The sequence below is a fragment of the Aulonocara stuartgranti genome (assembly GCF_965226115.1).
Source record: "Aulonocara stuartgranti genome assembly, chromosome: 20".
Classification (NCBI taxonomy): domain Eukaryota; kingdom Metazoa; phylum Chordata; class Actinopteri; order Cichliformes; family Cichlidae; genus Aulonocara; species Aulonocara stuartgranti.
Genome location: NC_138956.1, coordinates 19893732 through 19919988, shown reverse-complemented (window position 1 = coordinate 19919988; position 26257 = coordinate 19893732). Strand labels below are relative to the sequence as shown.

Here is a 26257-nt window from a genome sequence, read left to right as displayed (position 1 = left end):
AACAAAAAACGACTATTATAGAAAGTCCCTATTTGGTCACTGTTCAAACCACAGTGAGGACTTGGTTACAATGCTGGCAGTAAGTCTATTTCAAATTTTTATGCACAGGCTTCCATTGTGGTGGCTTCAGGATATTGTCTGTGCTTTTTTGCAGTTGATGTGGTTCTGTTGGCTTTATCATGTGGTGGCCTATAGTTCACACTGGAGCAGTTTAGACACCAAAAGGTACTAGCTTAAGTGGTTTGGGCATCTGACTAGGATACCTCCTGAGCAAGCCTTTTGGGTATGTTCTACTGGGAGGAGGCACTGAGATAAACCCAAGACACACTACAGACATTAGGTCTCTCAGCTGGGCTGTAAATGCCTTGGTTTTCCCCCAGAGGAGGTGGCTGGGGAGAGAGCAATTTGGTCCTGGCCCTAGTTGGTTGCACTGTCCTTACAGAGATATATTTTTAGACAACTGAAAAACACCCTACATTCTGATCTGAAATATATGAAATTATACCATAAGTTATGGGCTGCATTATCAAGTACTACTCAGTTTCTTAATGAGAAAACATCTGAATGACATACTAATTATGTGAATTTACTTTTGGGCAAGAATAATCATTTGTTTTCTCACAATAAGTGGATGTGAGTCTCCTAATTATGAAAGCAATAATTTGTGCATTTTATATATATCCAAGAAAGTTACACTGTAGGTGGTCAAGCTCAAGACATCATACACAGAGTTTAATGTTAAAGGCTAAACTTTGGTGTCAAATGTAATACATGCTATGCTTAATAAAGGGATATGTATCATCGGTTTTTATCAGCCAAGCCTGTTGAACACATAATTAACAAGATTTGTATTATTTTTCATATTCTGAAAATGACTTGAAAAGCACTCCTCTACATACGGCCTTTGTTAGGTTGCAAAACATAGAGACATTTGAATTGACATTTTAAAATTTCTAGATTTCAAAATCTGCAGGACATTTGAATGTTATTTTAAATCACTTTGATAATAGAATAATAATTGGTTATTGGTAGCACTTGCTGGGAAGCTATAACTCAAGTAATGTTGAGTCACTAAATACAGTGTTAGTAGTTCAGTTGCGACATCATTTAGAACTATCTTCTGGCAAGACACTAAATCCCAATTTGCTTCTGTTGGCAAGCCAGTGCCTATAGCTCTCAGTGGTATGTGAGAATAAGAAACATTGAAAAGCAATTTGTTTAACAGCTATGATTTAAAAGTGCCAAATGAAAGAGCAGTCTTTTTTTCTTAAAAGAAAAATATATACTGATATGTACAAGACAACAACTGGGTGTAAAAGGTATTTCTCTTGAACAATTTTCTATAAAACATGAAAACTTGTAAACCTTTAACCCCAAAACACATGTACAGAACCGAGAATCATATCTGCAAGTTTCGTATCACAGTTTCCGCAGTAAATGGGACAGTGAGATAAATGATATCTCTCTCTCTCTCTCTACACACACACACACACACACACACACACACACACACACACACACATATACATACATATATATGTGTGTGTGTGTGTGTGTGTGTGTGTGTGTGTGTGTGTGTGTGTAGAGAGAGAGAGAGATATATATATATATGTATTTGGCACCTGTTGTTGCTGGTAGTAGAAGTGTGTTCATCTACATTGTAGCTGAATAATATAAGGGTCATAGTTAGCCAATGCTTCCTTATTCAAATTCACACCATACAATCTATGTAAATGTTCAATTACCTGTACCAAAAACTGGGTTTGATCTGACAAAAAGTTCTGATTTGCAGCTTTACATAGTTAAGAAACTTTACATAGTTACGAAAAATGCCACAATTACTGTGGTACAGAGGTAGCAGTAAGGTGAAGGTGGCAGCTATAAATAAATATGCTCAACTTAACGTATAAGTTGTAATTTGCACCAGCCAGTTCATTGAGTCCTGCTATGCTGTTTTTAATATCATCGTTCACTGTGACAGCAGGTTCCTTGCATAAAATTCAAAATGCAAGGCCAATTTTAGGACATTAATTCTTAAGAATAACTTAAGTTGCTGGTAGTGGAGAGAGTGGAAGAGTGATGGAACATTAACAAGACACGTGACTGTACTGTAGTAATTTGACAGTTAGATGCCTGTGATTATGTCCAACAGCCCCCCAAAAAGACTGTTACCTGAATATACAGCAGCTTCAAGAAAACTACTCAACATCTGTGCTGTGCTGCATACTGATGGAAGCCTTTGGAGAGTGTTTGGAAGGAGGAAAAGTGAATCTGAGGTTCAACTGAAGTCACAGTGTATGTGTTCCTCAATGCATGGTTACTGGCAGCTGGACTTCCTGTAGTGAACAGTCTTTGTGCTTCTGGTCTATGAGATCACACTTCCACAGAGGTGATCTGGTTCATCTGGGCCCTCATTGACTGGATGCTGTTCAGGATCTTCTTCTGGTGACCAGCCAATGTCACTCCCACTCGGAGGATATCCCTGAAGTTAAATCATACGCCATCATTACACCCAGCTATACCACAGGAGTAACAGTTGACATTTCAGAAGGCATTCTGGCTTGTGGATACTGACAACCAAATCTAAATGACAACTTTTGTGTATATTATAAAATTGTACAAAGTTGGTTAAAAAAGTTCAGGCACTTAGTCCATAATCGATCATGAAATTTACCAGTCTTCCTTTAAATCTGCAACACTTTAAGCAACAGTTACTTTCACATTTCTCAGTGCAAGTCCACTTGCGCTTGTGTCTCTGTGACACACATTTGGTCTCCTCTAGCATGTAAAAAAACCTCTTCAACTTAATTTTTCATTTCGGGAACATGGATAACTAGTATGGTAACTAGTATGGCAGCAGCCTCCCTACAGTAAGGGAGGCTGCTGGTGTGGCCAAAAAAACTCTGGGCTTTGAAAGCTCTTATGTGCTGTTGCACAATGGCACACACAGGTAGTTCAGGTAATCTCCTACCATAGACACCTCAGGACATTATAGTTGAACAGCAGAGCATTCTGACAATGGGTGACAAATTTAAAGCACACAAACGTGTAAATGTTCAAAGTAAATAAATAAATAAATAAAAATACAGGCAGCTGCCCGTGCTACCCTTCAGCTTCATAGTAGAAATACCTGTTGTATAAATGAGAAAATCCTAGGTGATTTTCAGGAAAGTTGAACCCTGACTTAACCTTGAGGTCAATATCATTAAGATTCAGACTCATCTGATACACCTAAGGTATTACATCACCTCATTTTTGAGTTATTGTATTCACAAACTTGGGTATGTGGGGCAGGCAGGCAGGCAGCAGAGCAATGCTTTTACAATTGAGGGATACAAATAAAATAAAAAGATAAGTTCAGTCCTGCTCATGTTGCTGACCTGTGAGATCCAAGTCTTACCCCTGAAAGTTTGGACAGCCTAATAGACATGCTCATGTTTGATTTCTTTGGAAGTTTAAGGCCCATGGTCCATGAGGGGCGATTGTGGCTCAAGAGGGAGTTCGCCTTGTAATCGGAAGGTTGCCGGTTCGAGCCCTGGCTTGGACAGTCTCGGTCGTTGTGTCCTTGGGCAGTCCTTGGCGGTGGCGCCAGTGTCTGGCAGCCTCGCCTCTGTCAGTGCGCCCCAGGGTGGCTGTGGCTACAATGTAGCTTGCCATCACCTGTGTGTGAATGGGTGGATGACTGGATGTGTAAAGCGCTTTGGGGTCCTTAGGGACTAGTAAAACGCTATACAAAATACAGGCCATTTAACATGGTGGCAAATATTAAGTGCTTATTTTAATTTTTGTTGGCAAAGCCTCATAATTTTATTACCATATCTTTAATTATTATTATTATATATCAGTTTAGAATCCTCACTCTTACTTTTATGTCTTTATAAAGAGAGGCCTCCACTTATATCAACGAGCTTCTTCAGCCTTACTCTCCAAACCGTCATGTCATACCATTATGGGGATCCTTCGCGATCCCCATAATGGTATGACATCATAGAACAACTGCCTGAATACCTGCTTCTCCACAACATGGAAGCTCATCTCAACCAAGCTGAGTAGACACATGAGTCAATATGTAAGGACACCTGAGAAAGGTATTGGAAATAACACCACAGAGCCAAAGCGACAGCTCCTGGTTGGCAGAGCAGTACACAAGGATTCTTAGACCAGTACCAACATGAGCAGTGCCAAGTTTGACTACAAACACCATCAAGGCATGGAGACATCAGTAGGTCCCTGAATGCACGCTGTTGTATCTGGCACAAAGAGATTAGCAACAGATTCTTTAAGTCCCAACTTTTCTGAACCATTTTTCCTTTGCGGCAGGGCATATTTTCCCGCTGAAAGAGGCCATAGCCATTAGGGAATACTGTTTCCGTGAATACGTTTCTGTTTCTTTCAGATTACATTAAAGCAATTACTAACAGTTAAACACTGAAATGACAGGTGAGATACTATTTTTCAACTATTAATGAGTCCACAGTAACTTAACGAGTAACAACATTTATAATGTAGTTTCACTGGTCTGGCCCATTTAAGATCACTTAAGATCAAAGTAGGGTGTACAGTTTGTGTACATGGTCTGCAACAATGCTTAGGTAGGTAGTAGGTAGTAATATCCACATAGATGGCAAGGTCCAAGGTTTCCCTCACTCAAATCCTTACACTTCCCCATTGTTGCCGCATTCTAACTCATCAGCTAGTGTGTGCACGTGAGACCTCTGTTTTTGATATAAGAAAAGTATCTAACATACTCCATGGTCATTTGAGACACCACATCAAAGCTGGTGAAGCCTTCACTGGTGAAATTCTCCTTGTACTGGCCCATTTTTATGGCATCCAGCCACTCATCGATGGTGCTGAAAGAGGAGAAATCTGGAGTGCTGCGATCAAGCAGAGCTAAATGAACACTAAATGGTGGATAGAAAAAGACAAAAGAACTAGAAGTTAAAAAGATGATTGGGTGTCAGCAACTCTCAGCGTGAAATAATTGTTCTTCCTGTCATACCTTGATGACAATGGTGTCATGGCCTTCAGGCTGTTGGGATTGCGGATCATCTTATCCAGTGTGCTGACAATCTGGCTGAATTTGGGTCGGTTGTTGCGATCTTTCTGCCAGCAGTCAAGCATTAGCTGATGTAGTGCACTAGGACAATCCATAGGGGGTGGCAACCTGTAGTCCTGCTCTATGGCATTGATTACCTAAAACAATTTGCATGAAAACTCATGGTTAAAACAAAAGTCTTGGAATAAGGTGCAAAATGTAAATAAAAACTGAATGCATTCAGATCATAATTCTGATTGCAAAAAGCTGACAAACAGGACAGGATTTAAAAAGAAAAAAGAAATGACTTGCAAATCTGATAAACTGATATATTATTCTCATAGCAAATGTTTAAACTGAGAAAATGTACTATTTTAAGAAAAAGAGCCATTTGGAATCTCAAATAAGTTGGGACATGGACATGTTTAACACTGTGTAGTATGAGGTTGCCACGGAGGTCACCACCTTTATGGACAGAGTAAATCATTACAGACCTCCAAACTTCACGTGGCCTTCAGATTAGCTCAACAACAGTGCATAGAGAGCTTCATGGGTTTGAAAACAGCATCGGATCCAGAGGCCTACAGCACGCCACCACCAGACTCTAGAGTAGTGGAGATGTGTTTTCTGGAGTGACAAATCACGTGTCTCCATCTGGCAATCTGATGGATGCCTCTGGTTTGAGCAATTGCCATGAGAACAGTACTTATCTAACTGTATTGTGTCAAAGCTTAAAATTTGGTGGCGGAGCGATGGGGTTGTTTTTCAGGAGTAAGTAGTGTGCATCAAGGTTTATTTAGTTCGTTCACATTTCTCATTTCTCTGCGACGTGCTGATTTCAGGGTACAATTTCAGTCACAAAAGATTTTCTCTGACTGACTACAGAAGCAATAATGGGCCGTTATCACATTCTTTTGGCAGTAAATTGAAACTACTTAACTGAAACTGCTAAGCCCAAGGGAACAACTACCACTACCTGGCAGTTTATCATTGTTTATCTTAAACACAAATACCAGTAATTTTAAAGGGCTTTACTCACATCTTGATTACTCATGTCCCAGTAGGGCCTCTCTCCATATGACATCACCTCCCACATGACTATGCCATAGCTCCAGCAGTCACTTGAGGAGGTGAACTTCCTGTACTGAATGGCCTCTGGTGCTGTCCACCTGATGGGAATCTTTCCCCCCTAAGAAGAAGAAGAAGTTCATTTATGACAGAATTTATAATACAATTTGAAGTATTATAAATGAAATGTACTGAATGAAGGTCTCCATAGTCACTGATAAGGACTCACCAGAGCACTGGTGTAAGTGGGGTCTGAAGTATCCTCTTCAAGGAAACGTGACAGGCCAAAGTCAGACACTTTGCACACTAGGTTGCTGTTGACCAAGATGTTCCTCGCTGCCAGGTCTCGATGGACATAGTTCATGTCACACAAGTATTTCATTCCTGCTGCAATGCCGCGCAACATTCCCACCAGCTGTATCACTGTGAACTGGCCATCATTTTGCTTTCAAGAAAACAACATCAAATTAGTGTAAATTAATGTAAATTCACTCCACAAAAATCACATGTGCTGACTCTCCAAACATCACAGGTTGTTATAAAACTAATTGGAAAAAAACACTGGACTCTTTTGGATAAATGTCTGAGCATTATGTCTCAACCACTCTGCCTGCTTCCATGTGCAGCCTTTTTCAGATATTAAACTGTACAAATTCTCTTGAAAAAGAGAGTACCAGGGTACCAGGTTCTACAGGGAGTGCAGAATTATTAGGCAAGTTGTATTTTTGAGGAATAATTTTATTATTGAACAACAACCATGTTCTCAATGAACCCAAAAAAACTCATTAATATCAAAGCTGAATGTTTTTGGAAGTAGTTTTTAGTTGTTTTTAGTTTTAGCTATTTTAGGGGGGTATCTGTGTGTGCAGGTGACTATTACTGTGCATAATTATTAGGCAACTTAACAAAAAACAAATATATACCCATTTCAATTATTTATTTTTACCAGTGAAACCAATATAACATCTCCACATTCACAAATATACATTTCTGACATTCAAAAACAAAACAAAAACAAATCAGCGACCAATATAGCCACCTTTCTTTGCAAGGACACTCAAAAGCCTGCCATCCATGGATTATGTCAGTGTTTTGATCTGTTCACCATCAACATTGCGTGCAGCAGCAACCACAGCCTCCCAGACACTGTTCAGAGAGGTGTACTGTTTTCCCTCGTTGTAAATCTCACATTTTATGATGGACCACAGGTTCTCAATGGGGTTCAGATCAGGTGAACAAGGTGGCCATGTCATTAGTTTTTCTTCTTTTATACCCTTTCTTGCCAGCCACGCTGTGGAGTACTTGGACGCGTGTGATGGAGCATTGTCCTGCATGAAAATCATGTTTTTCTTGAAGGATGCAGACGTCTTCCTGTACCACTGCTTGAAGAAGGTGTCTTCCAGAAACTGGCAGTAGGACTGGGAGTTGAGCTTGACTCCATCCTCAACCCGAAAAGGCCCCACAAGCTCATCTTTGATGATACCAGCCCAAACCAGTACTCCACCTCCACCTTGCTGGCGTCTGAGTCGGACTGGAGCTCTCTGCCCTTTACCAATCCAGCCACGGGCCCATCCATCTGGCCCATCAAGACTCACTCTCATTTCATCAGTCCATAAAACCTTAGAAAAACCAGTCTTGAGATATTTCTTGGCCCAGTCTTGACGTTTCAGCTTGTGTGTCTTGTTCAGTGGTGGTCGTCTTTCAGCCTTTCTTTCCTTGGCCATGTCTCTGAGTATTGCACACCTTGTGCTTTTGGGCACTCCAGTGATGTTGCAGCTCTGAAATATGGCCAAACTGGTGGCAAGTGGCATCTTGGCAGCTGCACGCTTGACTTTTCTCAGTTCATGGGCAGTTATTTTGCGCCTTGGTTTTTCCACACGCTTCTTGCGACCCTGTTGACTATTTTGAATGAAACGCTTGATTGTTCGATGATCACGCTTCAGAAGCTTTGCAATTTTGAGACTGCTGCATCCCTCTGCAAGATATCTCACTATTTTTGACTTTTCTGAGCCTGTCAAGGCCTTCTTTTGACCCATTTTGCCAAAGGAAAGGAAGTTGCCTAATAATTATGCACACCTGATATAGGGTGTTGATGTCATTAGACCACACCCCTTCTCAGAGATGCACATCACCTAATATGCTTAATTGGTAGTACAATCATGTTTTGACAGCCACGTAAAGTAACATGGCAAGGTCAGCTCTAGCACACACACACACACACCACAAAACACACCTCATGGTCTCCATTATCAAATTCAAATTCAAATTTTATTTGTCACACACACACAACCATACACAGTATGACATGGGGGTGAAATGCTTGTAGCTGTACAATGCCCGACCATTAAATGACAGAAGAAAAGTTTTACAATATTTACAATTACAGTTTACTACAAAAATTTACAAATGAACTTAGGAATTTACAGTAAAGAATGTGCAAATTTCAGAAGAGATTATAAAGTTTATAAAGATTATAAATTATAGGAATTATAGGATTATAGGAAATGTGTGGTGGTGCGTGTGGTGATGTGTGTGAGAGTCCAGTCTTATAGTGACGTGTGTGGGAGAGTCCAGTCCTACACCTGGTTCAGGCCCCGAATAGCCTGGGGGAAGAAGCTCCTCCTCATTCTCTCTGTTTTGGCCTTAAGGGAGCGGAAGCGCTTCCCAGACCTCAACAGTGAGAAGAGTCCATTGTTGGGATGGGAGAGGTCCATCATAATCTTCCTAGCTTTGGACTTGCACCGCTTGGTGTAGATGGACAGCAGGTCAGGGAGCTCTGATTGAATGATGCGTTCGGCTGAGCGCACCACTCTTTGCAGATCTCGTCTGTCCTGCTTGGTGCTGTTCCCAAACCAGGTGCAGATGTTTGCCGTCAGGACGCTCTCGATGGTGCAGGAGTAGAAGTTCTTGAGCACCTTCAGTGGCAGTGGTCTCTAAGTCTTCTTTTTTTTTCTTTTTTCTAAGTCTTCTGAGGAAGAAGAGACACTGACGGGCTTTCTTAACCAGGGAGTTGATGTGGCAGGACCATGACAGGTCCTGAGTGATGTGGACACCCAGGTATCGGAAACTGTCCACTCTCTCCACTGGCGTGCCACTGATGATGAGGGGTTTGTAATTCCTCGTCTGCTTTGTAGTGAAGTCCACGATCAGCTCCTTAGTCTTGCTGATGTTTAGGAGGAGGTTATTCTCCTGGCACCAGGTCTCCAGGTTCCTAATCTCCTCCAGGTAGGCCGTCTCAATGTTGTCGGAGATCAGGCCCACAACAGCAGTGTCGTCAGCAAACTTGACAATGGAGGTGATGTCTGATGTGGCTACACAGTCATAAGTGTACAGTGAGTACAGCAGGGGGCTTAAAACACAGCCCTGAGGCACTCTAGTGCTGAGTGAGATGGAGGGGGAGACTTGTTTTCCCACCCTCACTGATTGGGGTCTGTCTGTGAGGAAGTTGAGGATCCACTGACACAGTGACGAGCTGAGTCCTAGATCCGTCAACTTGGTGAAAAGCTTAGAGGGAATTATTGTGTTGAATGCTGAACTGTAATCCACGAACAGCATCCTAACATAATTCCCTCTGCCAGTGTCCAGGTGACTCAGGGATGTGTGGAGCAGGTGAGATATGGCATCGTCTGTGGAACGATTAGTCCGGTAAGCAAACTGAAGTGAGTTGATGGTGGCAGGAAGTGAAGAAGTGATGTGATCTCTCACCAGTCTTTCAAAACACTTCATCACAATTGAAGTCAGTGCTACTGGACGGTAGTCATTGTGGCAAGCGGGCTGTTGTTTCTTTGGAACAGGAACAATAATGGACTGTTTGAAGCACGTGGGAACCACAGCTTGGGCCAGGGAGAGGTTGAAGATCTCCGTGAACACCAGTGCTAGCTGGTCAGCGCAGGCTCTAAGGACCCGGCCAGGGATTGCATCTGGTCCTGCTGCCTTCCTGGTGTTCACCCTCCTGAAGGTGTTCCTCACGGCATGCTCTGTGATGACAAATGCATTTTCTTCACTGGTGCACTCCGAGCGCGCACAGCCGTTTGTTGTTTTAATTGCTGCAGTGTCAAAGCGAGCATAAAACGTGTTCAGCTCATCAGCCAGTGAAGCATCGGCATTCATCATTGAAGAAGCTGGTCGTTTATAGTCCGTTATAGTCCGCAGTCCTTTCCACAGGCTCCTGGAGTCGCACTGTCGTAGTTGTGACTTTAGTTTTTCCCCGTAGCTCCGCTTTGCCTTTCTGACCGCGCTGCGTACGTTGTAGGACGCAGCCTTGTATAGGTCCATATTACCGGAGACGAGCCCTTCATTGTAGGCAGCGGTGCGTGATCTCAGAGCGTCGCGGATGTTTTTATCCACCCACGGCTTCTGGTTGGGAAACGTTCGGATGATAGTTCTTTCTGCTGTGTCGTCTGCTAGTTTCCCGATAAATCCCACAACCGCTTCCGTAAATATGTTGATGTCATCAGAGCTGCGCCAAAACATGTCCCAGTCTGCGTCATCCAGTGTGTCCTGCAGCGCCACTGATTGGTCCGTCCAGCGAGCGACCTCCCTCCTGATTGGTGGTTGCTGCTTTAGCCTTTGTTTGTAAGCAGGCATGAGGAAGATGGCGGCATGGTCCGATTTTCCAAATGCCGGCAGGGGCTGAGCCTTGTAACAGTTCTTGAACGGGGTGTAGCAGTGGTCTAATGTCCTAGTGCCCCGGGTGGGGCAGTTGATGTGCTGGTGAAGGTTGAGAAATGTCCGTTTGAGATTCACTCTGTTAAAATCTCCCATAACAATGAGTGCGGCATCTTGGTGGAGTGTTTGTTGATGTGTGAGAGCCTCATGTAGCTCACATAAGGCAGTGTCCGAGTCCGCGTGAGGTGGAATGTAAACAGTGCAGGCAATGACCGTAGTGAATTCCCGAGGGAGATAGAAAGGGCGACATTTAACGATCAAAAGCTCCAGATTGGGCGAGCAAGAGCGTGTGAGTGGGGAGATGTTTGTGCTGTCGCACCATCTGTTGTTCACCATCAAACACACTCCACCACCTCTTTTCTTCCCCGACTCCATTGTCCTGTCCATGTGGTAAACCGGAAAGAACCTCGTCGGCTGCACGGCGTGGTCTGGTATCGCTGGGTTCAGCCAAGTCTCGGTGAAGCAGAGGAGGTTGCAGTCCCGAATGTCTCTCTGGAACTTGATTCTGGCTCTGAGGTCATCAAGCTTGTTCTCGATGGATTGAACATTGGCTAGCAGGATACTGGGCATGGGTGCGCGGTGTGCGCGAGCCCGTAGCCTGTTCCTGATGCTGGCTCTTTTACCTCGAGGCCGTCGCTTAGGGTCGCGTCCTTTGTTCTCTCTCAGGATCTCCTTTGGCCAGGTTGGGTCCGGAGTTAAACATGGTGAAATGTTTGTGTATTGTAGACCAATAGAAACCAAAGTGTCTCTGCTGTAGCAAATTTGTGTGTTTTGCATGATGCCCATGCAAGATTATGGCAGATATAGCAAAAAGTGACGAAAAACTGCAAAAAGTGGAGAAGTTGGGGCAGAGCATCCAGCACGGCAGCCGACCTCACCGGCACCATTTTGTTCAAGCAGATAAGACAATTAGCAGATAAGAAGAAACAACATGCACCAGGAGATGCAGTGTAAATGGTATATGGACTGATTCTTATATAGACTTAGACTTAGAGACTTAGAGCTTTTTTTTGTCATTGTGCAATTTCTTGCACAGCAAAATTGGGTAGCAGGACCACAAAGGTGCAAAAGTAAGAAGAAGAGAAACCAATATACAACGAGGGGGAAAAATATACCGCTTTTCTACTCTCCCAGAGCACTCGGACTTGCCCAAGGTTATTTGGCATGACAGACTGGGGGAGCCAGAGATCAAACCACGAATCTTCTGATGAGCAGATGACCTGGTCGACCTCCTGAGCTACAGCCACCCAAAAGTGGATGGCAGTCTGATTCCTGCCTATCAAGGCTAGCTATTAAGACGTGAAACATCAAACCCTTCCTGGTGGGAAAGGAGGTTCAAGGTTCAAGAGGTTCAAGAGGTTGAGAGATACAGGTTGGGCTCACATTAAGGCAAGCATTGAGCTCTGGAACCAGCCTCCTGGGGATTGGACTCTGTTCCAGTCTAGAGTTGCTCTTGGTATTCTTTTCACTTTTGAGACACTTTGGTTCAGGGGATAGGTCCTGACTGTCATTTGCACTTATGTGCCAAACAACAGATATTATTATTCTTATAAATAGTATTGTTATTATTATAACCCAACCTTCTTACAGTCACTGACTGGGATGATTGAGGGTGCTCCATTTGGTGACTCTGTTGTCCTACTGAACTAGAGAACTGGAGGGAGCTGATCAAGAACAACGACCTGTCTGATTTGGACTTAAGTGGTGTTTCGTGTTTGGACTTCTGTGCAAATCACAGTTTGTCCATAACGTAGACCATGTTTAAACATAAGGATGTGTCTAGGTGCACGTGGCACCAAGACACCCTAGGCCAGAGATATATGTTCTGGATAATTGGCTAATAGACGGGAGCTGAGCTGCCATCTCATCACGACCTGGTAGTGAGCTGGATCAGGTAGTGGGGGAGAGGATTCTGGACCTAGTACACCCAAACATGTTGTGGAGGGAATGGGAATGCTGGGAATGCCTGGCAGAGACCCTGGTACAGCAGATCTTCAACTCCCACCTCCAGCAGAACTTGACATTGAGTCCAAATGAACCATATTCTGCACGTGTGTTGCTAAGGTTGCTGCAAGGAGCTGTGTGAAACAAGGTGGTTGGTGCCTGTCAGGGTTGTAATCCTCAAACCAGATAGTGGGCATTGGAGATGAAGGGAGCCATCAAGTTGTAGAAGGTTAGCCTGTGGGACTTCAGAGGCAACTGATGAGCACTGGTAGGAAAAAATGAAGCAAATACTCAGGTGTGGGAAGAGTTTGTGAGGCCATGGAACAACACTTTCTGTCTACCTTGAAGCTGAAGTGACCGTCAGATGACTCAGGCGGGTACTGTATTCACATTGTGTAGAGTGCGAGTGGGGTGCTTCTGACCTTAGGCATTGTTGGGGAGTAACGGAATACATGTACCGCCGTTACGTATTTAAATATACATGTACCGTCGTTATGTATTTAAAATACAAAATATGTATTCCATTACAGTTACCGTTTAAAAAGGAGGTATTTAGAATACAGTCACTTTGTTGAAATAAATGGATTACACGGCGGTACTTTCCTGTTTCATATTTTGGCGGGTCAGGACTGTTTGGGTTTTGTTTGACAGCTATGTTCTGTTGCTCCAGGCAGCAGCGTTACGGTTGCCATGGTTACAGGGTGATGCTCTCTCTCTGCGCCTTTTTGTTGTTGTTGTTGTGCTAAGCTAATAGGCAGAATGCTACAGGCATAGCTCTAAAGAATGTAGCATCATAGACAGTGTAGTTTGTGCTGCAGGGAGAATGGACTGCCATACACGTTATGTGTCTGTGAGCAAGAGGAGGGAGTTGTTATCGAGAGCTGGAGCTGGAAGCATGTAAATATAATAATAACCACTGCAGCCAAGAAGAGTGCCTGACGAGCCCAGTTGTAAGTACACTATTAAGACTCGACTGTACACCGTGTTCATGTTTTCCTCCGAAACAATAAGTTCAGTTGGAGCAGCCTTTCAATGCCTCTCTCTGTCTCTCGCCTCTCTCTGTCTCTCGCAAGCAAAGTTGACCCAGACAACAAAGTAAAGCTATTTTTCGACTACGAGCCCGACACGGAACCCGCCGTATTAGCCAGAAGTCTCTTTACTACGCTTCGGAGCAGCGGACCTTCAGTAATAGTAATAAATCACACAGCAATAGTACACATGTAGTTGTAGATGATCCAAGATGGCGCCGCGTATGGATGCCCTGGTGCTTCAGTGCGTTACTTCTGTTTTGTTTTTGTGCATAACTTCTGTGTCTGGGCACTCCTCTGGATATTCTTATACCAGAGAAGAGCTTCTTAACTACAGGACTACAACACCTGTGGATTTACTTCCAATATTTGTCGCATCTGCGGCAGATTTACTGCAGACTCTGATCAGGAAAGTGAGACGCCGAAAGAGAGGTAAGCGAGCCGGCGCACTCGTGCGTCTGAGGAGACGTGGACTGCGAACTGCTCTTCCTGGGATCTTCCTTTCCAATGTACGCTCACTCAGGAATAAAATAGACGAGCTGGCCCTGATGAGAAGCATGAACAGAGACTTTGCCTCCTCCTGTGTCTTATGTTTTACGGAGTCGTGGCTCTGTGAGGACATCCCGGACAGCGCGCTCAAGCTTGAGGGCTTTCATCTGCTGCGCGCGGACCGGCAGGCCTCTCTCTCTGGTAAGACCAAAGGTGGAGGTGTCTGCTTCTACATTAATAGTGGCTGGTGCACAGATGTAACAGTGATTGCTCAGCACTGCTCTTCCTCTCTGGAATACCTTTTTATTCACTGCAAACCGTTTTATTCTCCGCGGGAGTTTGCTTCATTCATCCTGGCCGCTGTTTACATCCCGCCAGATGCGGATGCGCAGGCAGCTCAGTGCGCACTCGCGGAGCAGATACTGCACATGGAGCGGACATTCCCGGACTCTCTCATCATTGGCTTTGTTAAAGTCCCCAAGAGCAATCTGAGCCATGAGCTTCCCAAATACAAGCAGTATATTAAATGCCCGACCAGAGAGGAGAGGACATTAGACCGCTGTTACAGCACGATCAGCGGCGCCTATCGTGCGGTGCCCCGCGCTTCACTCGGACTTTCTGACCACGTCATTGTAATGATAACAGCAAATCCTTATTTGCCTAGTATCATGTTTTATGTTGTTAATACTCCTAGACTGTAGGGGGAGCTAGAGAGCAACGGGAGTTACCTCGGAGTAGACTGTGATGGCGAAGCTTTGTTTACATGTGAACCACAGTTCGATAAAATACCTTCTCTTCAAGTAATGGTGTCATTCTTAAGAACCCATAACAACATAAAGAAGACATGGTGTCAGAAGATGGAGTTGAAGAAAGGTAACGGACTACAATATAGCAGTACCGACGGATCAGCTTAGCAGTGAACGCAGTGAAAGCATGGACGGCTTACACCCACCACCGATTCTTCAGTTGACTGGAAATGTGGCTGAAAATTGGAGAAGATTTAAGCAACGTTTCACGTTGTACCTATCAGCAATTGGACTTGACGAGGCAAGTGATAAAAAGCAAGCGTCAGTGTTTTTGCATATAGTGGGTGATAAGGCACTGGAAGTCTATAATAACTTCACGTTTACTGATGGTGACGGAATGAAGCTGAATAAAATAATGGAGAAGTTTGAGGCTTACTGCATACCTAAGAGAAATGTGACATTTGAGAGGCACAGATTCTTCACATGTGTACAGAAGACAGGGGAGACAATAGATCAGTATGTCACAGAGCTGCAGAACAGGAGTAAAACATGTGAATTTGGAGGACTGACAGACTCTTTGATAAAAGACAGACTTGTGTGCGGGATTCCAGACAACGGTCTGAGAGAGAGGCTACTGAGAGAGGAAAATCTTGACCTGGAAAAAGCATTAACACTGTGCAGAGCAGCTGAAACAGTGAGGGCACAAGCTAAAGAACTGCTTAGTGACAGCTGCAGAGTGGATGCTGTGAATAAGAACACACACAGAGTCAAAAAGGAGAGTGCTGCAGCTGAAATGAAACTGCAATTGAAATCGCCAGCAAACAGGGACAGAAAAGAAAAGACTTGTGGTCGCTGCGGAATGCAACATCCTCCTAAAAAATGTCCAGCATATGGGAAAAGATGCAATACATGTAACAAAAATAACCATTATGCTAGGTGCTGCAAAGCTCAAACCCTGAAACAAAGTGCAGTCCATACTGTGGATGAAGAAGACACAGAGGAACTCTATGTAGCTGCAGTGACAGACAATAAGACAGGTGAAAAGGACTGGATAATGACACTGTGAATGACACACTCATGACAGTCAAGCTGGATACTGGAGCTCAAGTGAATGTCATATCAGAAGCAGAGTTCAAGAAAATCAGACCTAGACCTAAAATGCATGCAACGAAGGTGAAAGTGAGTGGATACTCAGGTGCAGAAATACCTGTGAAAGGAAAATGCATGGTTAAAGTGACACACAAAGACAAGGAGCACACGCTAACATTCATTGTGGTACCGAAGACTGTGCAGCCTATACTAGGGTTACATGCCTGTGAGAGTCTGAACCTAGTGAAAAGAGTGCTCGTTGTGGAAACTGATGATGACATGGACTATAATGAGTTGATGAAGGAATATGGTGACCTATTTCAGGGACTTGTTTGCCTTGCTGGAGAACACACAATCAGAGTCAATGAAAGTGTAACACCAGTCATTCATCCATGCCGCAAAGTACCATTTGCTCTACAAAAGCCACTGAAAGCTGAGTTGGACAGGATGGAAAACCTGGAAGTGATTGAAAAGATCGATGAACCAACGGAGTGGGTGAGTTCTCTTGTTATTGTGGAGAAAAAGACTGGAAAGCTCAGAGTTTGCATGGATCCTAGAGATCTGAATAGAGCAATAAAGAGAGAACATTTCAAACTACCTACAAGAGAAGAGATAATGTCACAGTTTGCAAAAGCGAAGTACTTTAGCAAGCTAGATGCTTCATCAGGATTTTGGCAACTGAAGCTGGACGAAGCAAGTTCAAAACTGTGCACGTTCAACAGCCCATTTGGCAGGTACAGATTCCGGCGACTGCCGTTTGGCATTGCTTCAGCACCTGAGGTGTATCACAAAACAATACACATGATCTATGAACACCTGGAGGGAGTCGACACGTCAATGGATGACATCATTGTGTGGGGTAGCACAAAAGCTGAACATGACATGAGACTGAGAAATGTTCTTGAAGCAACCAGAAAAGCCAATCTGAAGCTGAACAAAGAGAAATGTCAGCTTGGGGCGAAGGAACTGACATTCGTTGGAGATATCCTGAGCAGTGAAGGCATCAGACCAGATCCTCAAAAGGTGTCTGCAATTGAAAACATGCCGAGGCCGCAATGCAAGAAAGATGTGCAGAGTGAAAAGAGAATCGAATGGGAGTGGAATCATGAACATGAGAAAGCATGGCGTGACTTGAAAGATCTGCTTACAAAGGAACCAGTTCTGAAGTTTTATGATCCAATGAGACCTATTAAGATCTCATCAGATGCATCACAGAGTGGGCTTGGAGCTGTTCTTCTGCAGAAGTATGATGAGTGGCAGCCTGTTGCATATGCATCGCGATCCATGACAGACGCAGAGACAAGATATGCACAGATTGAAAAAGAACTGCTCAGCATAACGTACGCCTGTGAGAGATTTCACCAGTTTGTGTCTGGGCAGGCCATCAGTGTTGAAACTGACCACAAGCCACTGATAGCATTGTTCCAAAAACCACTAAATGACTGTCCACTGAGAATCCAAAAAATGATGATCCGGCTGCAACGTTACACGCTTAACGTGATGTACACACCTGGCAAGTTGATGTACACAGCTGACACATTATCCCGAGCTGTTGATCCGAATGAGCCAGCGAACGCCAAGATGGATGATGATGTAAGAGCATATGTGAGCATGGTCACAAGTGCACTTCCTGTTGCAGAAGGGAAGATGGAGCTCATCAGAACGGAGACAAGCAAAGATGGAACGTTACAAGCACTGCGCAAAACCATCATAGATGGATGGCCCAGCTGTAAGCAAAACTGCTCACCTGTTATTCAAGAGTACTGGAACTGCAGAGCAGAACTGTCTGTAGTGCATGATGTGGTGTTCAAGGGAAGTAAAATTGTCATCCCAAAGAGCCTGCGAGGAGAGATGCTCAAAAAGATACACGTAGGGCATCTAGGCATGGAAAAATGTAAAAGGAGAGCACGTGAGGTGATGTACTGGCCACGGATTAATCAGGATGTGACAAATGAAGTGTCGAACTGTTCAACATGTCTGACATATCAAGCAAGCAATCCTGCCGAGCCACTAAAGCCGCACCCAGTGCCAGACCGACCATATCAGAAAGTGGGGGCTGACCTCTTTGTGTCTGGAGGAAAGGACTATATTGTGGTCACAGACTACTACTCTTTGTATCCGGAAGTATGTAGACTGCAAACAACAACAGCAGAGGCTGTAATCACCTCTATGAAAGCTGTATTTGCACGACACGGTGTGCCAAGTGAAGTGTTCACAGACAATGGACCACAATTCTCCAATATTAGGTTTGGACAGTTTGCCAAAGAATGGGACTTTGTTCACACAACATCAAGCCCGCACTACCCACAATCTAATGGACTAGTGGAAAAGTCCGTCCAAACAGTGAAGAGGCTGATGAGTAAGGCGAGAGACAGTGGTGCTGACTTCTACCAAAGCCTGCTAGTATACCGCACAACGCCACTTGAGTGTGGTATGTCACCAGCACAGCTTCTTATGGGACGACGCCTGAGATCAAACCTGCCCATTCAGGATAATCTGCTTAAAACAAAAGAGGGAAACAGCGTGAAGAAGTTTAAGGAGCAACAAAAAGCAAAGCAGAAGTTCTATTATGACAGAGGAACAAAACACCTACCTGAACTGCATGCTGGGGATCAAGTGAGATTCAAAGACAAATCCAACGCATGGGCACAGAAAGCGACTGTTCTAAGGAAAGATCAGCCACGATCATACATCATTCAGACAGAAGATGGAGCTATGCTGCGAAGAAATCGCCGAGATCTTATTAAGGGACCAGTAGTAGTGGAGCAGAGGTTGGAGGCTGCTGAACAACCCCAACACACACATGAGACACTATCACCTGAAACACCTACACATACACAAGAACAAACACTGAGAAGATCTGTAAGACAAGTAAAGCCACCTATGAGACTGATCGAACAGATGTAATGTGTTGACATGTTGTTTGGAAGATGATGTCATAGTATCTATGCAAGTTTCACTATGTTTGGTTACTAGTGTTGAATGGACCATAATTGTTGAAAACTAGTTGTGTTGTTAACGTTACTTTGATAAAGCCTGGTTTAACAAGTAAAAAACAAATAGAGACTGTTTATGTTTGTGAAAGTAGGTATGTTATTTTATTGTTGAAAAAAAAGGAAGACGTAATGATAACAACAAATCCTTATTTGCCTAGTATCATGTTTTATGTTGTTAATACTCCTAGACTGTAGGGGGAGCTAGAGAGCAACGGGAGTTACCTCGGAGTAGACTGTGATTCTTAAAAACCCATAACAACATAAAGAAACAAGACAGTCATGATCCACCTAATCCCCGCGTACAGACAGAGGCTGAAGCTCTCCAAACCTGTCGTGAGGACCAAAAAACTGTGGAGCAACGAGGCTGTGGAGGGGCTTCGCACGTGTTTGGAGTCTACAGACTGGGACACAATGAAGGCTGCTTCTAACAGCTTGGATGAGTTTACCAGCAGCAGATCTCAGAGAATGACTCGGCCTCTGTGTGGAAAGGTTTTAGGAATATCACCAACTACAAGCCTAAAACCCCCCACTCCACTGATGACTTGCTCTTGGCCAACACCCTCAACGACTTTTACTGCCGTTTTGACGAGCCATCAGGCAGCCTTCACACCTCCAACGGCCCCAACAATAGAGACACTTTGGACACTCATTCCCCCACCTCTCCCCCCTCCATAGAGCCATCACCACCTTCAAACACTTCACCTACAACACCCCCCTCCTCACCCCACACAAAAGAGGATTTCACACCACCTCCTCCCACCACAACTCTTTATATTCCTGAAGAAGGTGTGAGGAAGCAGTTTAAGAGTCTGAATGCTCGAAAAGCTCCCAGCCCAGACGGTGTGTCTCCTGCCACCCTCAGACACTGTGCAAACGAGCTGGCCCCAGTGTTTTCTGGCATTTTCAACTCCTCACTGCAGGCATGTCATGTGCCTGCCTGCTTCAAGTCCTCTACCATAATCCCTGTCCCCAAGAAACCTAGGATCACTGGACTAAATGACTACAGACCCGTGGCTCTGACATCTGTGGTCATGAAGTCTTTTGAGCGCCTGGTTCTCTCCTATCTCAAGACCCTCACGGCCCCCCTCCTGGACCCCCTGCAGTTTGCATACAGAGCCAACAGGTCTGTAGATGACGCCATCAACATGGCCCTACACTTCATCCTGCAGCATCTGGACTCCCCAGGAACCTACGCCAGGATCCTGTTTGTGGACTTCAGCTCTGCCTTCAATACCATCCTTCCAGACCATCTCCGAGGCAAGCTTTCCCAGATGAATGTGCCTGATCCCATCTGCCGGTGGATCACTGACTTCCTGATGGACAGGAAACAGCATGTGAGGCTGGGAAAGAATGTCTTGGACTCCCGGACCATCAGCACCGGCTCCCCTCAGGGCTGTGTTCTTTCTCCCCTGCTCTTCTCCCTGTATACTAACTGCTGCACCTCCACCCACCAGTCTGTCAAGCTAATCAAGTTTGCAGATGACACCACCGTTATTGGACTCATCTAGGACGGGGATGAGTCTGCCTACAGGAGGGAGGTTGAACGTCTGGTGTCTTGGTGCAGCCACAACAACCTGGTGCTGAATGCCCAGAAGACAGTGGAGATTATTGTGGACTTCAGGAAGCACACAGCCCCACTCCCCCCCATCATCCTGACTGACACCCCCATCACCTCTGTGGACTCATGCCGCTTCCTGGGTACCACCATCACCCAGGACCTGAAGTGGGTGCCCACCATCACCTTCGTCATTAAGAAAGCCCAGCAGAGGATGTACTTCCTGAGGCAGCTGAAGAAATTCAACCTGCCAACACGGACGATGATGCAATTCTACACTGCAATCATCGAGTCCATCCTCACCTCCTCCATCACCGTGTGGTACGCTGGAGCCACTATCAGGGACAAACAGAGACTGCAGCGTGTTGTGCGCTCTGCTGAGAAGGTGATTGGCTGCAGACTCCCATCTCTGCAGGACCTGTACACCTCCAGGACACTGGGGCGTGCAGCTCGGATCTCAGCTGACCCTTCTCACCCTGGACACAGTCTGTTTGACCTGCTCCCCTCAGGCAGGAGGCTCCGGTCCATTCGCACCAGAACCTCTTGCCATAAGAACAGTTTCTTCCCCTCTGCTGTTGAACACATGAACAATAACCGTATGACTGTTCCCACCACTAACACATGACCCTACGCTGTGTTCACTGCATCATTCCATGTTTGGCATTGATCACCACCTGCACTCATGTATATATCATGTATATATCTATCTATCTATCTACTTAGCACTTTTAATTCTTATTCTCATTTTTATTTTCATGTCTATTTAAGCTTAATTTATAACAGTATGTTTGCACTGAAGCACCGCAGCAATTTCCTAATGTTGTAAACCCGCTCAACATTTGGCAATAAAACCCTTTCTGATTCTGATTCTGTAAAAAGCATGATGGTGTATTAAGTATTCCAAAGTATTCAGAATACGTTACTCTCATTGAGTAACGTAACGGAATACATTACAAAATACATTTTGGGACATGTATTCTGTAATCTGTAGTGGAATACATTTTAAAAGTAACCTTCCCAACACTGACCTTAGGTTGCACATACTAGTTTTAGAAGTTACATTTCTCAGAAGGGTGGCTGTTCCTTAGAGATAGGATGAAGAGTTCAGTCATTGGAGAGGGGCTCAGAATAAAGCTGCTACTCCTCCACATTGAAAGGAGCCAGTTGAGGTGGTTTGAGCACCTGACGAGGATGCCTCCTGGGCGCTTCTGGTGTGAGTTCTTTCGAACCACCAGAAGGAGGCCGGCCCTGGGGCAGACCAAGGAGACTCTGGAGAGATTTATCTTTACTTGTGTTGCTTGGAAATGTGATGCCCCATACAAACAAAAGAAAATGGATGGACTTTAAAACCTCTTGACCAAAATTTTAAAGCTGAAATGTGTGAGAAGTGGACAACAAGCTGAAAATGGCAATCCACAGATATAATAAAAAATACATGGAAGAATTTAAGCTCGGTGACATCTGACGAGTAACCACCCTCATTTGCATATTATTGTTACTTTTTTTTCCCTGTTTCCTTCTTTTTTTAGTACAGTAATGACACACACACACACACACCTACACACACACACACGTGCGTACTACTATACTTGTATTGAATTGTACAGTGTCTCTTTTACCCTGAGAAATGAGTCAAGGGATCCATTCTCCATGAATTCAGTGATGATCATTACAGGGCTGCTCTTGGTAACCACTCCCTCCAGATGGATGATGTTGGGATGATCAAACTGACCCATGATAGATGCTTCACTCAAAAAGTCCCTCCTCTGGCGTTCAGTGTACCCTGCCTTTAAAGTCTTGATGGCCACCAATATCTCCCTTTTCCCAGGCTGTCGGAGGTTTCCACTGCACACTTCTCCAAACTCTCCTATCAGGTTTACAGTAGGTAAATGACATGTAATGTATTATAATATATTCATTTTGTATCATCTTCTGTAACTATCAAAGTTTTTGTAAACTGCTGTAATCTAGGCAGACATGATAGAGAACAATTAGGCAGAAAAGCTATGTTTAAGTTGATTTTAGTTCCAAGCACTGTCACAACAGTACAGTGACTTCTTAATCTAACCTTTGATAAAGAAACCTTTAATATTACCTTCTTTGAATAGACAATTAATATACTAATAAAGGTCAAGACAGTCACATTCTGACGTACTAAGTATCATAAACCTCACCAATCACTGCCTGTCTTTACTTACACCTAATATCGTTTCCTTTCTAAGGCATCTCTTTGTTTTACCTGCTCCAATCACTTGTTCAATCTTTACACAGGAAATGTCAATTTCCTTAGCAAACTCTCTAACCGCTTCATTGGGATCTTCATATGTGAAGGGGTCAATGTAGATCTTCATTCCCGGTGACACTTCAACAGAAAAATAGAAGAAACAGCAACAGATATATATGCAAAAACTGAATCGTGAAGACACAGGGAAACTTGATTTCTTTCTGTCATTTTTTGCCACATCCAATCTTGAAAAAACATTAATTTCATAAAATACAGCACTAATGGCTATCAGTCTTAATGTCAACAACTTTCAGAAAAAGGTACATACTGTGACCACTGGTGTAATGTTGGAGTTTGTCTGTATATTCAGATTCTGGTCTGTCAGAATTTCTTTTGCTGGAAACAAATACAAAAAAGTCTGCATGTAGATCCATCAACTCGAAAACAAAAACTAAATCTACTAATAACATAAACTATTAAACAAAACAGAGCACAGGCTATACTATACTATATGGTGTACAATAAAGACTGATGCATGACAAAGACAACATAAAATATATGTTTACTAAGTATATAATCATGACCTGACATAGTCAAGTCTTGACTTTGAACTACTCCAGAAAAACAAACAAACCGTGTGTTTCTACCCTATTTAAAACTGTCCACTACAAAGAAGCCCATAATTGGCTTTCAATTAAATATGTCTGTGAAGGTTCTTAGTCAACCAGGTCATTGTAGTCTAAGGAGCTGGAAAGAAAATCCTGGGCCTTCTGAACCCAGGAAATCCTCAGAAAATCACATGATAGGGTGGGACTAGGTTTCACAATGAGTTCACCCGAAACCTTGGCTGATTGTGACCTACACCTGTTTTCACACCTCGGCTCGTGTGATCAGGTAGAGGATCATTAGGGGGTCCATGGTCCCTCTTGGGGGCACACTCCCATAGGGCTTAAATCTGGGACTCTCCACCATTTGACCCTAGAACTGAAGAAGCTTCTCAGATGAGAGGCGAAACGTCTTCAAGCAACTTAAAGAAGAACAGACGCTTCTTAATTAAATACATAATTTTACACTAAATTGCATGTTGCCACTAGGGATGGGTACCGGTATCCGGTGCCATTATAGCACCGGTTCTGACATAAACGGTAGTAACCAGACCAGAAAGCAGCGCACATTTCCGTGATTTATTTCAGTGCTTTTTTTCCCCTGAAATGTCATACACTTTGGATTCTAGCCAATCATTTTACCTTTCCAAGGATAGTAGGTGGGCCCAGGTATGTACGTTCTTTTAGAGCAGAGCTGCAGATTAAAAATGCCCAAGACGAAGCGTACAGACAGAGGCTGAAGCTCTCCAAACCTGTCGTGAGGACCAAAAAACTGTGGAGCAACGAGGCTGTGGAGGGGCTTCGCACGTGTTTGGAGTCTACAGACTGGGACACAATGAAGGCTGCTTCTAACAGCTTGGATGAGTTTACCAGCAGCAGATCTCAGAGAATGACTCGGCCTCTGTGTGGAAAGGTTTTAGGAATATCACCAACTACAAGCCTAAAACCCCCCACTCCACTGATGACTTGCTCTTGGCCAACACCCTCAACGACTTTTACTGCCGTTTTGACGAGCCATCAGGCAGCCTTCACACCTCCAACGGCCCCAACAATAGAGACACTTTGGACACTCATTCCCCCACCTCTCCCCCCTCCATAGAGCCATCACCACCTTCAAACACTTCACCTACAACACCCCCCTCCTCACCCCACACAAAAGAGGATTTCACACCACCTCCTCCCACCACAACTCTTTATATTCCTGAAGAAGGTGTGAGGAAGCAGTTTAAGAGTCTGAATGCTCGAAAAGCTCCCAGCCCAGACGGTGTGTCTCCTGCCACCCTCAGACACTGTGCAAACGAGCTGGCCCCAGTGTTTTCTGGCATTTTCAACTCCTCACTGCAGGCATGTCATGTGCCTGCCTGCTTCAAGTCCTCTACCATAATCCCTGTCCCCAAGAAACCTAGGATCACTGGACTAAATGACTACAGACCCGTGGCTCTGACATCTGTGGTCATGAAGTCTTTTGAGCGCCTGGTTCTCTCCTATCTCAAGACCCTCACGGCCCCCCTCCTGGACCCCCTGCAGTTTGCATACAGAGCCAACAGGTCTGTAGATGACGCCATCAACATGGCCCTACACTTCAGACGAAGCGGTCAACAGTCTGGCTGTACTTCACAGCAAAAGATGCAAACTCAGCAGCCTGCAAAAAGTGCTTTAAGGTGATACTGTGCAAAGGAGGTAACACCTCGAATCTGATGAAACACCTGGTGACGCATAGCGTTTTTTTAAAAGCCGAGAAATGCACCGTATTTGATAGCTTGCTGCAAGACCTCACACCGAGTGGTGCCTGTTATCGGACCCGGAGTTAGCAACATCCCCCAAGAACCCGAAGAGGAGAGTCCTGGCCCCTAGTCCTGCCAGTGTAGCAGAAATGATGACGGATGATGATGGTAGCAGCAGCCGTTCTTCTCTGCGTGAGTAGCTTAACCTTCCTGCCTTCTTGGGACCTTTTTGTGCCACTGCTATGTGTTAAATGGCTGCCATTTCCACTGTGTTCAGTGGAATATAACCAAACTTGCCACAGGATAGTTTTTACCTGTCAATGTTAATATTCCAGTGTGAATTCCTTAAATCAGCCTAAAATGGCTGAGCAGCAGAAATCCCCACACCCATCACCCTGGGGACCATTTTCTGCCCATTGACTTCCATTATAAACGCTATTTTTCAACCCCAAATTATCATCATATGATTTTATTTTTTCTTCTTTTCTTGGATGTCAATGAAGACTCAGGGCCTTGAAGTTTTAATTTTTAAATTGCAAAAAAAATGCAAAAAAAATAATGGCAGGTCAAAATGTATGTTGGTGCCAATCTTTGGTCCATCTAAAGGCCTACTTATAATGACAATCACATATTACTTCAACTGGTTTTTTGTGGAAATATTTAGTTTCGTTTTTTGGTTTTTGGGGCTTATAACACAGGGCGCTCATGTAATAACACTGGGATTTGAAGGGTTAAAACAACGAAAATATAATTAAAACTTTACATGAATATTTCAGGGAGAAGTAGTTTTACAAGGTTGGCTAATTTAAAGTGGAATAAAATATGGATATATGGTCTTTTTATGGCGTGGCTGAGAATGGTCCCTAGGGTGATGGGTGTGAGTTTTTTAAAGGATGGCAGGAGGGTTAATGTTGTTCGTGTGTAATTTACATTGAGTAGGCTAACCACGTTATTACATTAATGCATGTAAGGTGAACTAGCAAACACCGTCATAGTTACAGCGGCTGTCTTCTTGTTTGATGGCAGATACTCCCTTCACCCTGGCCAAAAAGGCTAAAATGACCAAAGAAAAAGTGGAAAACA

The 26257-nt window shown here is 44.1% G+C and overlaps 1 protein-coding gene across 3 annotated transcripts in view; it reads right to left on the bottom strand.

The window, feature by feature from the left end:
• Window positions 1-705: 705 nt before the first annotated feature.
• LOC309696398 (ephrin type-B receptor 2-like) overlaps window positions 706-26257 on the bottom strand; it is an 86104-nt gene continuing 60552 nt past the window's right edge. For all 3 annotated transcript variants that reach the window (XM_082517612.1, XM_082517610.1, XM_082517611.1), the window contains 8 exons: window positions 23174-23241; window positions 22861-22983; window positions 22241-22488; window positions 6336-6551; window positions 6078-6227; window positions 5003-5196; window positions 4749-4904; window positions 706-2482 (listed from right to left, as the gene is read on the bottom strand). In XM_082517612.1, coding sequence (XP_082373738.1) covers window positions 2374-2482; window positions 4749-4904; window positions 5003-5196; window positions 6078-6227; window positions 6336-6551; window positions 22241-22488; window positions 22861-22983; window positions 23174-23241 — 1264 coding nt within the window. In that variant the 3' untranslated portion in view covers window positions 706-2373. The remainder of the gene's footprint in view (window positions 2483-4748; window positions 4905-5002; window positions 5197-6077; window positions 6228-6335; window positions 6552-22240; window positions 22489-22860; window positions 22984-23173; window positions 23242-26257) is intronic.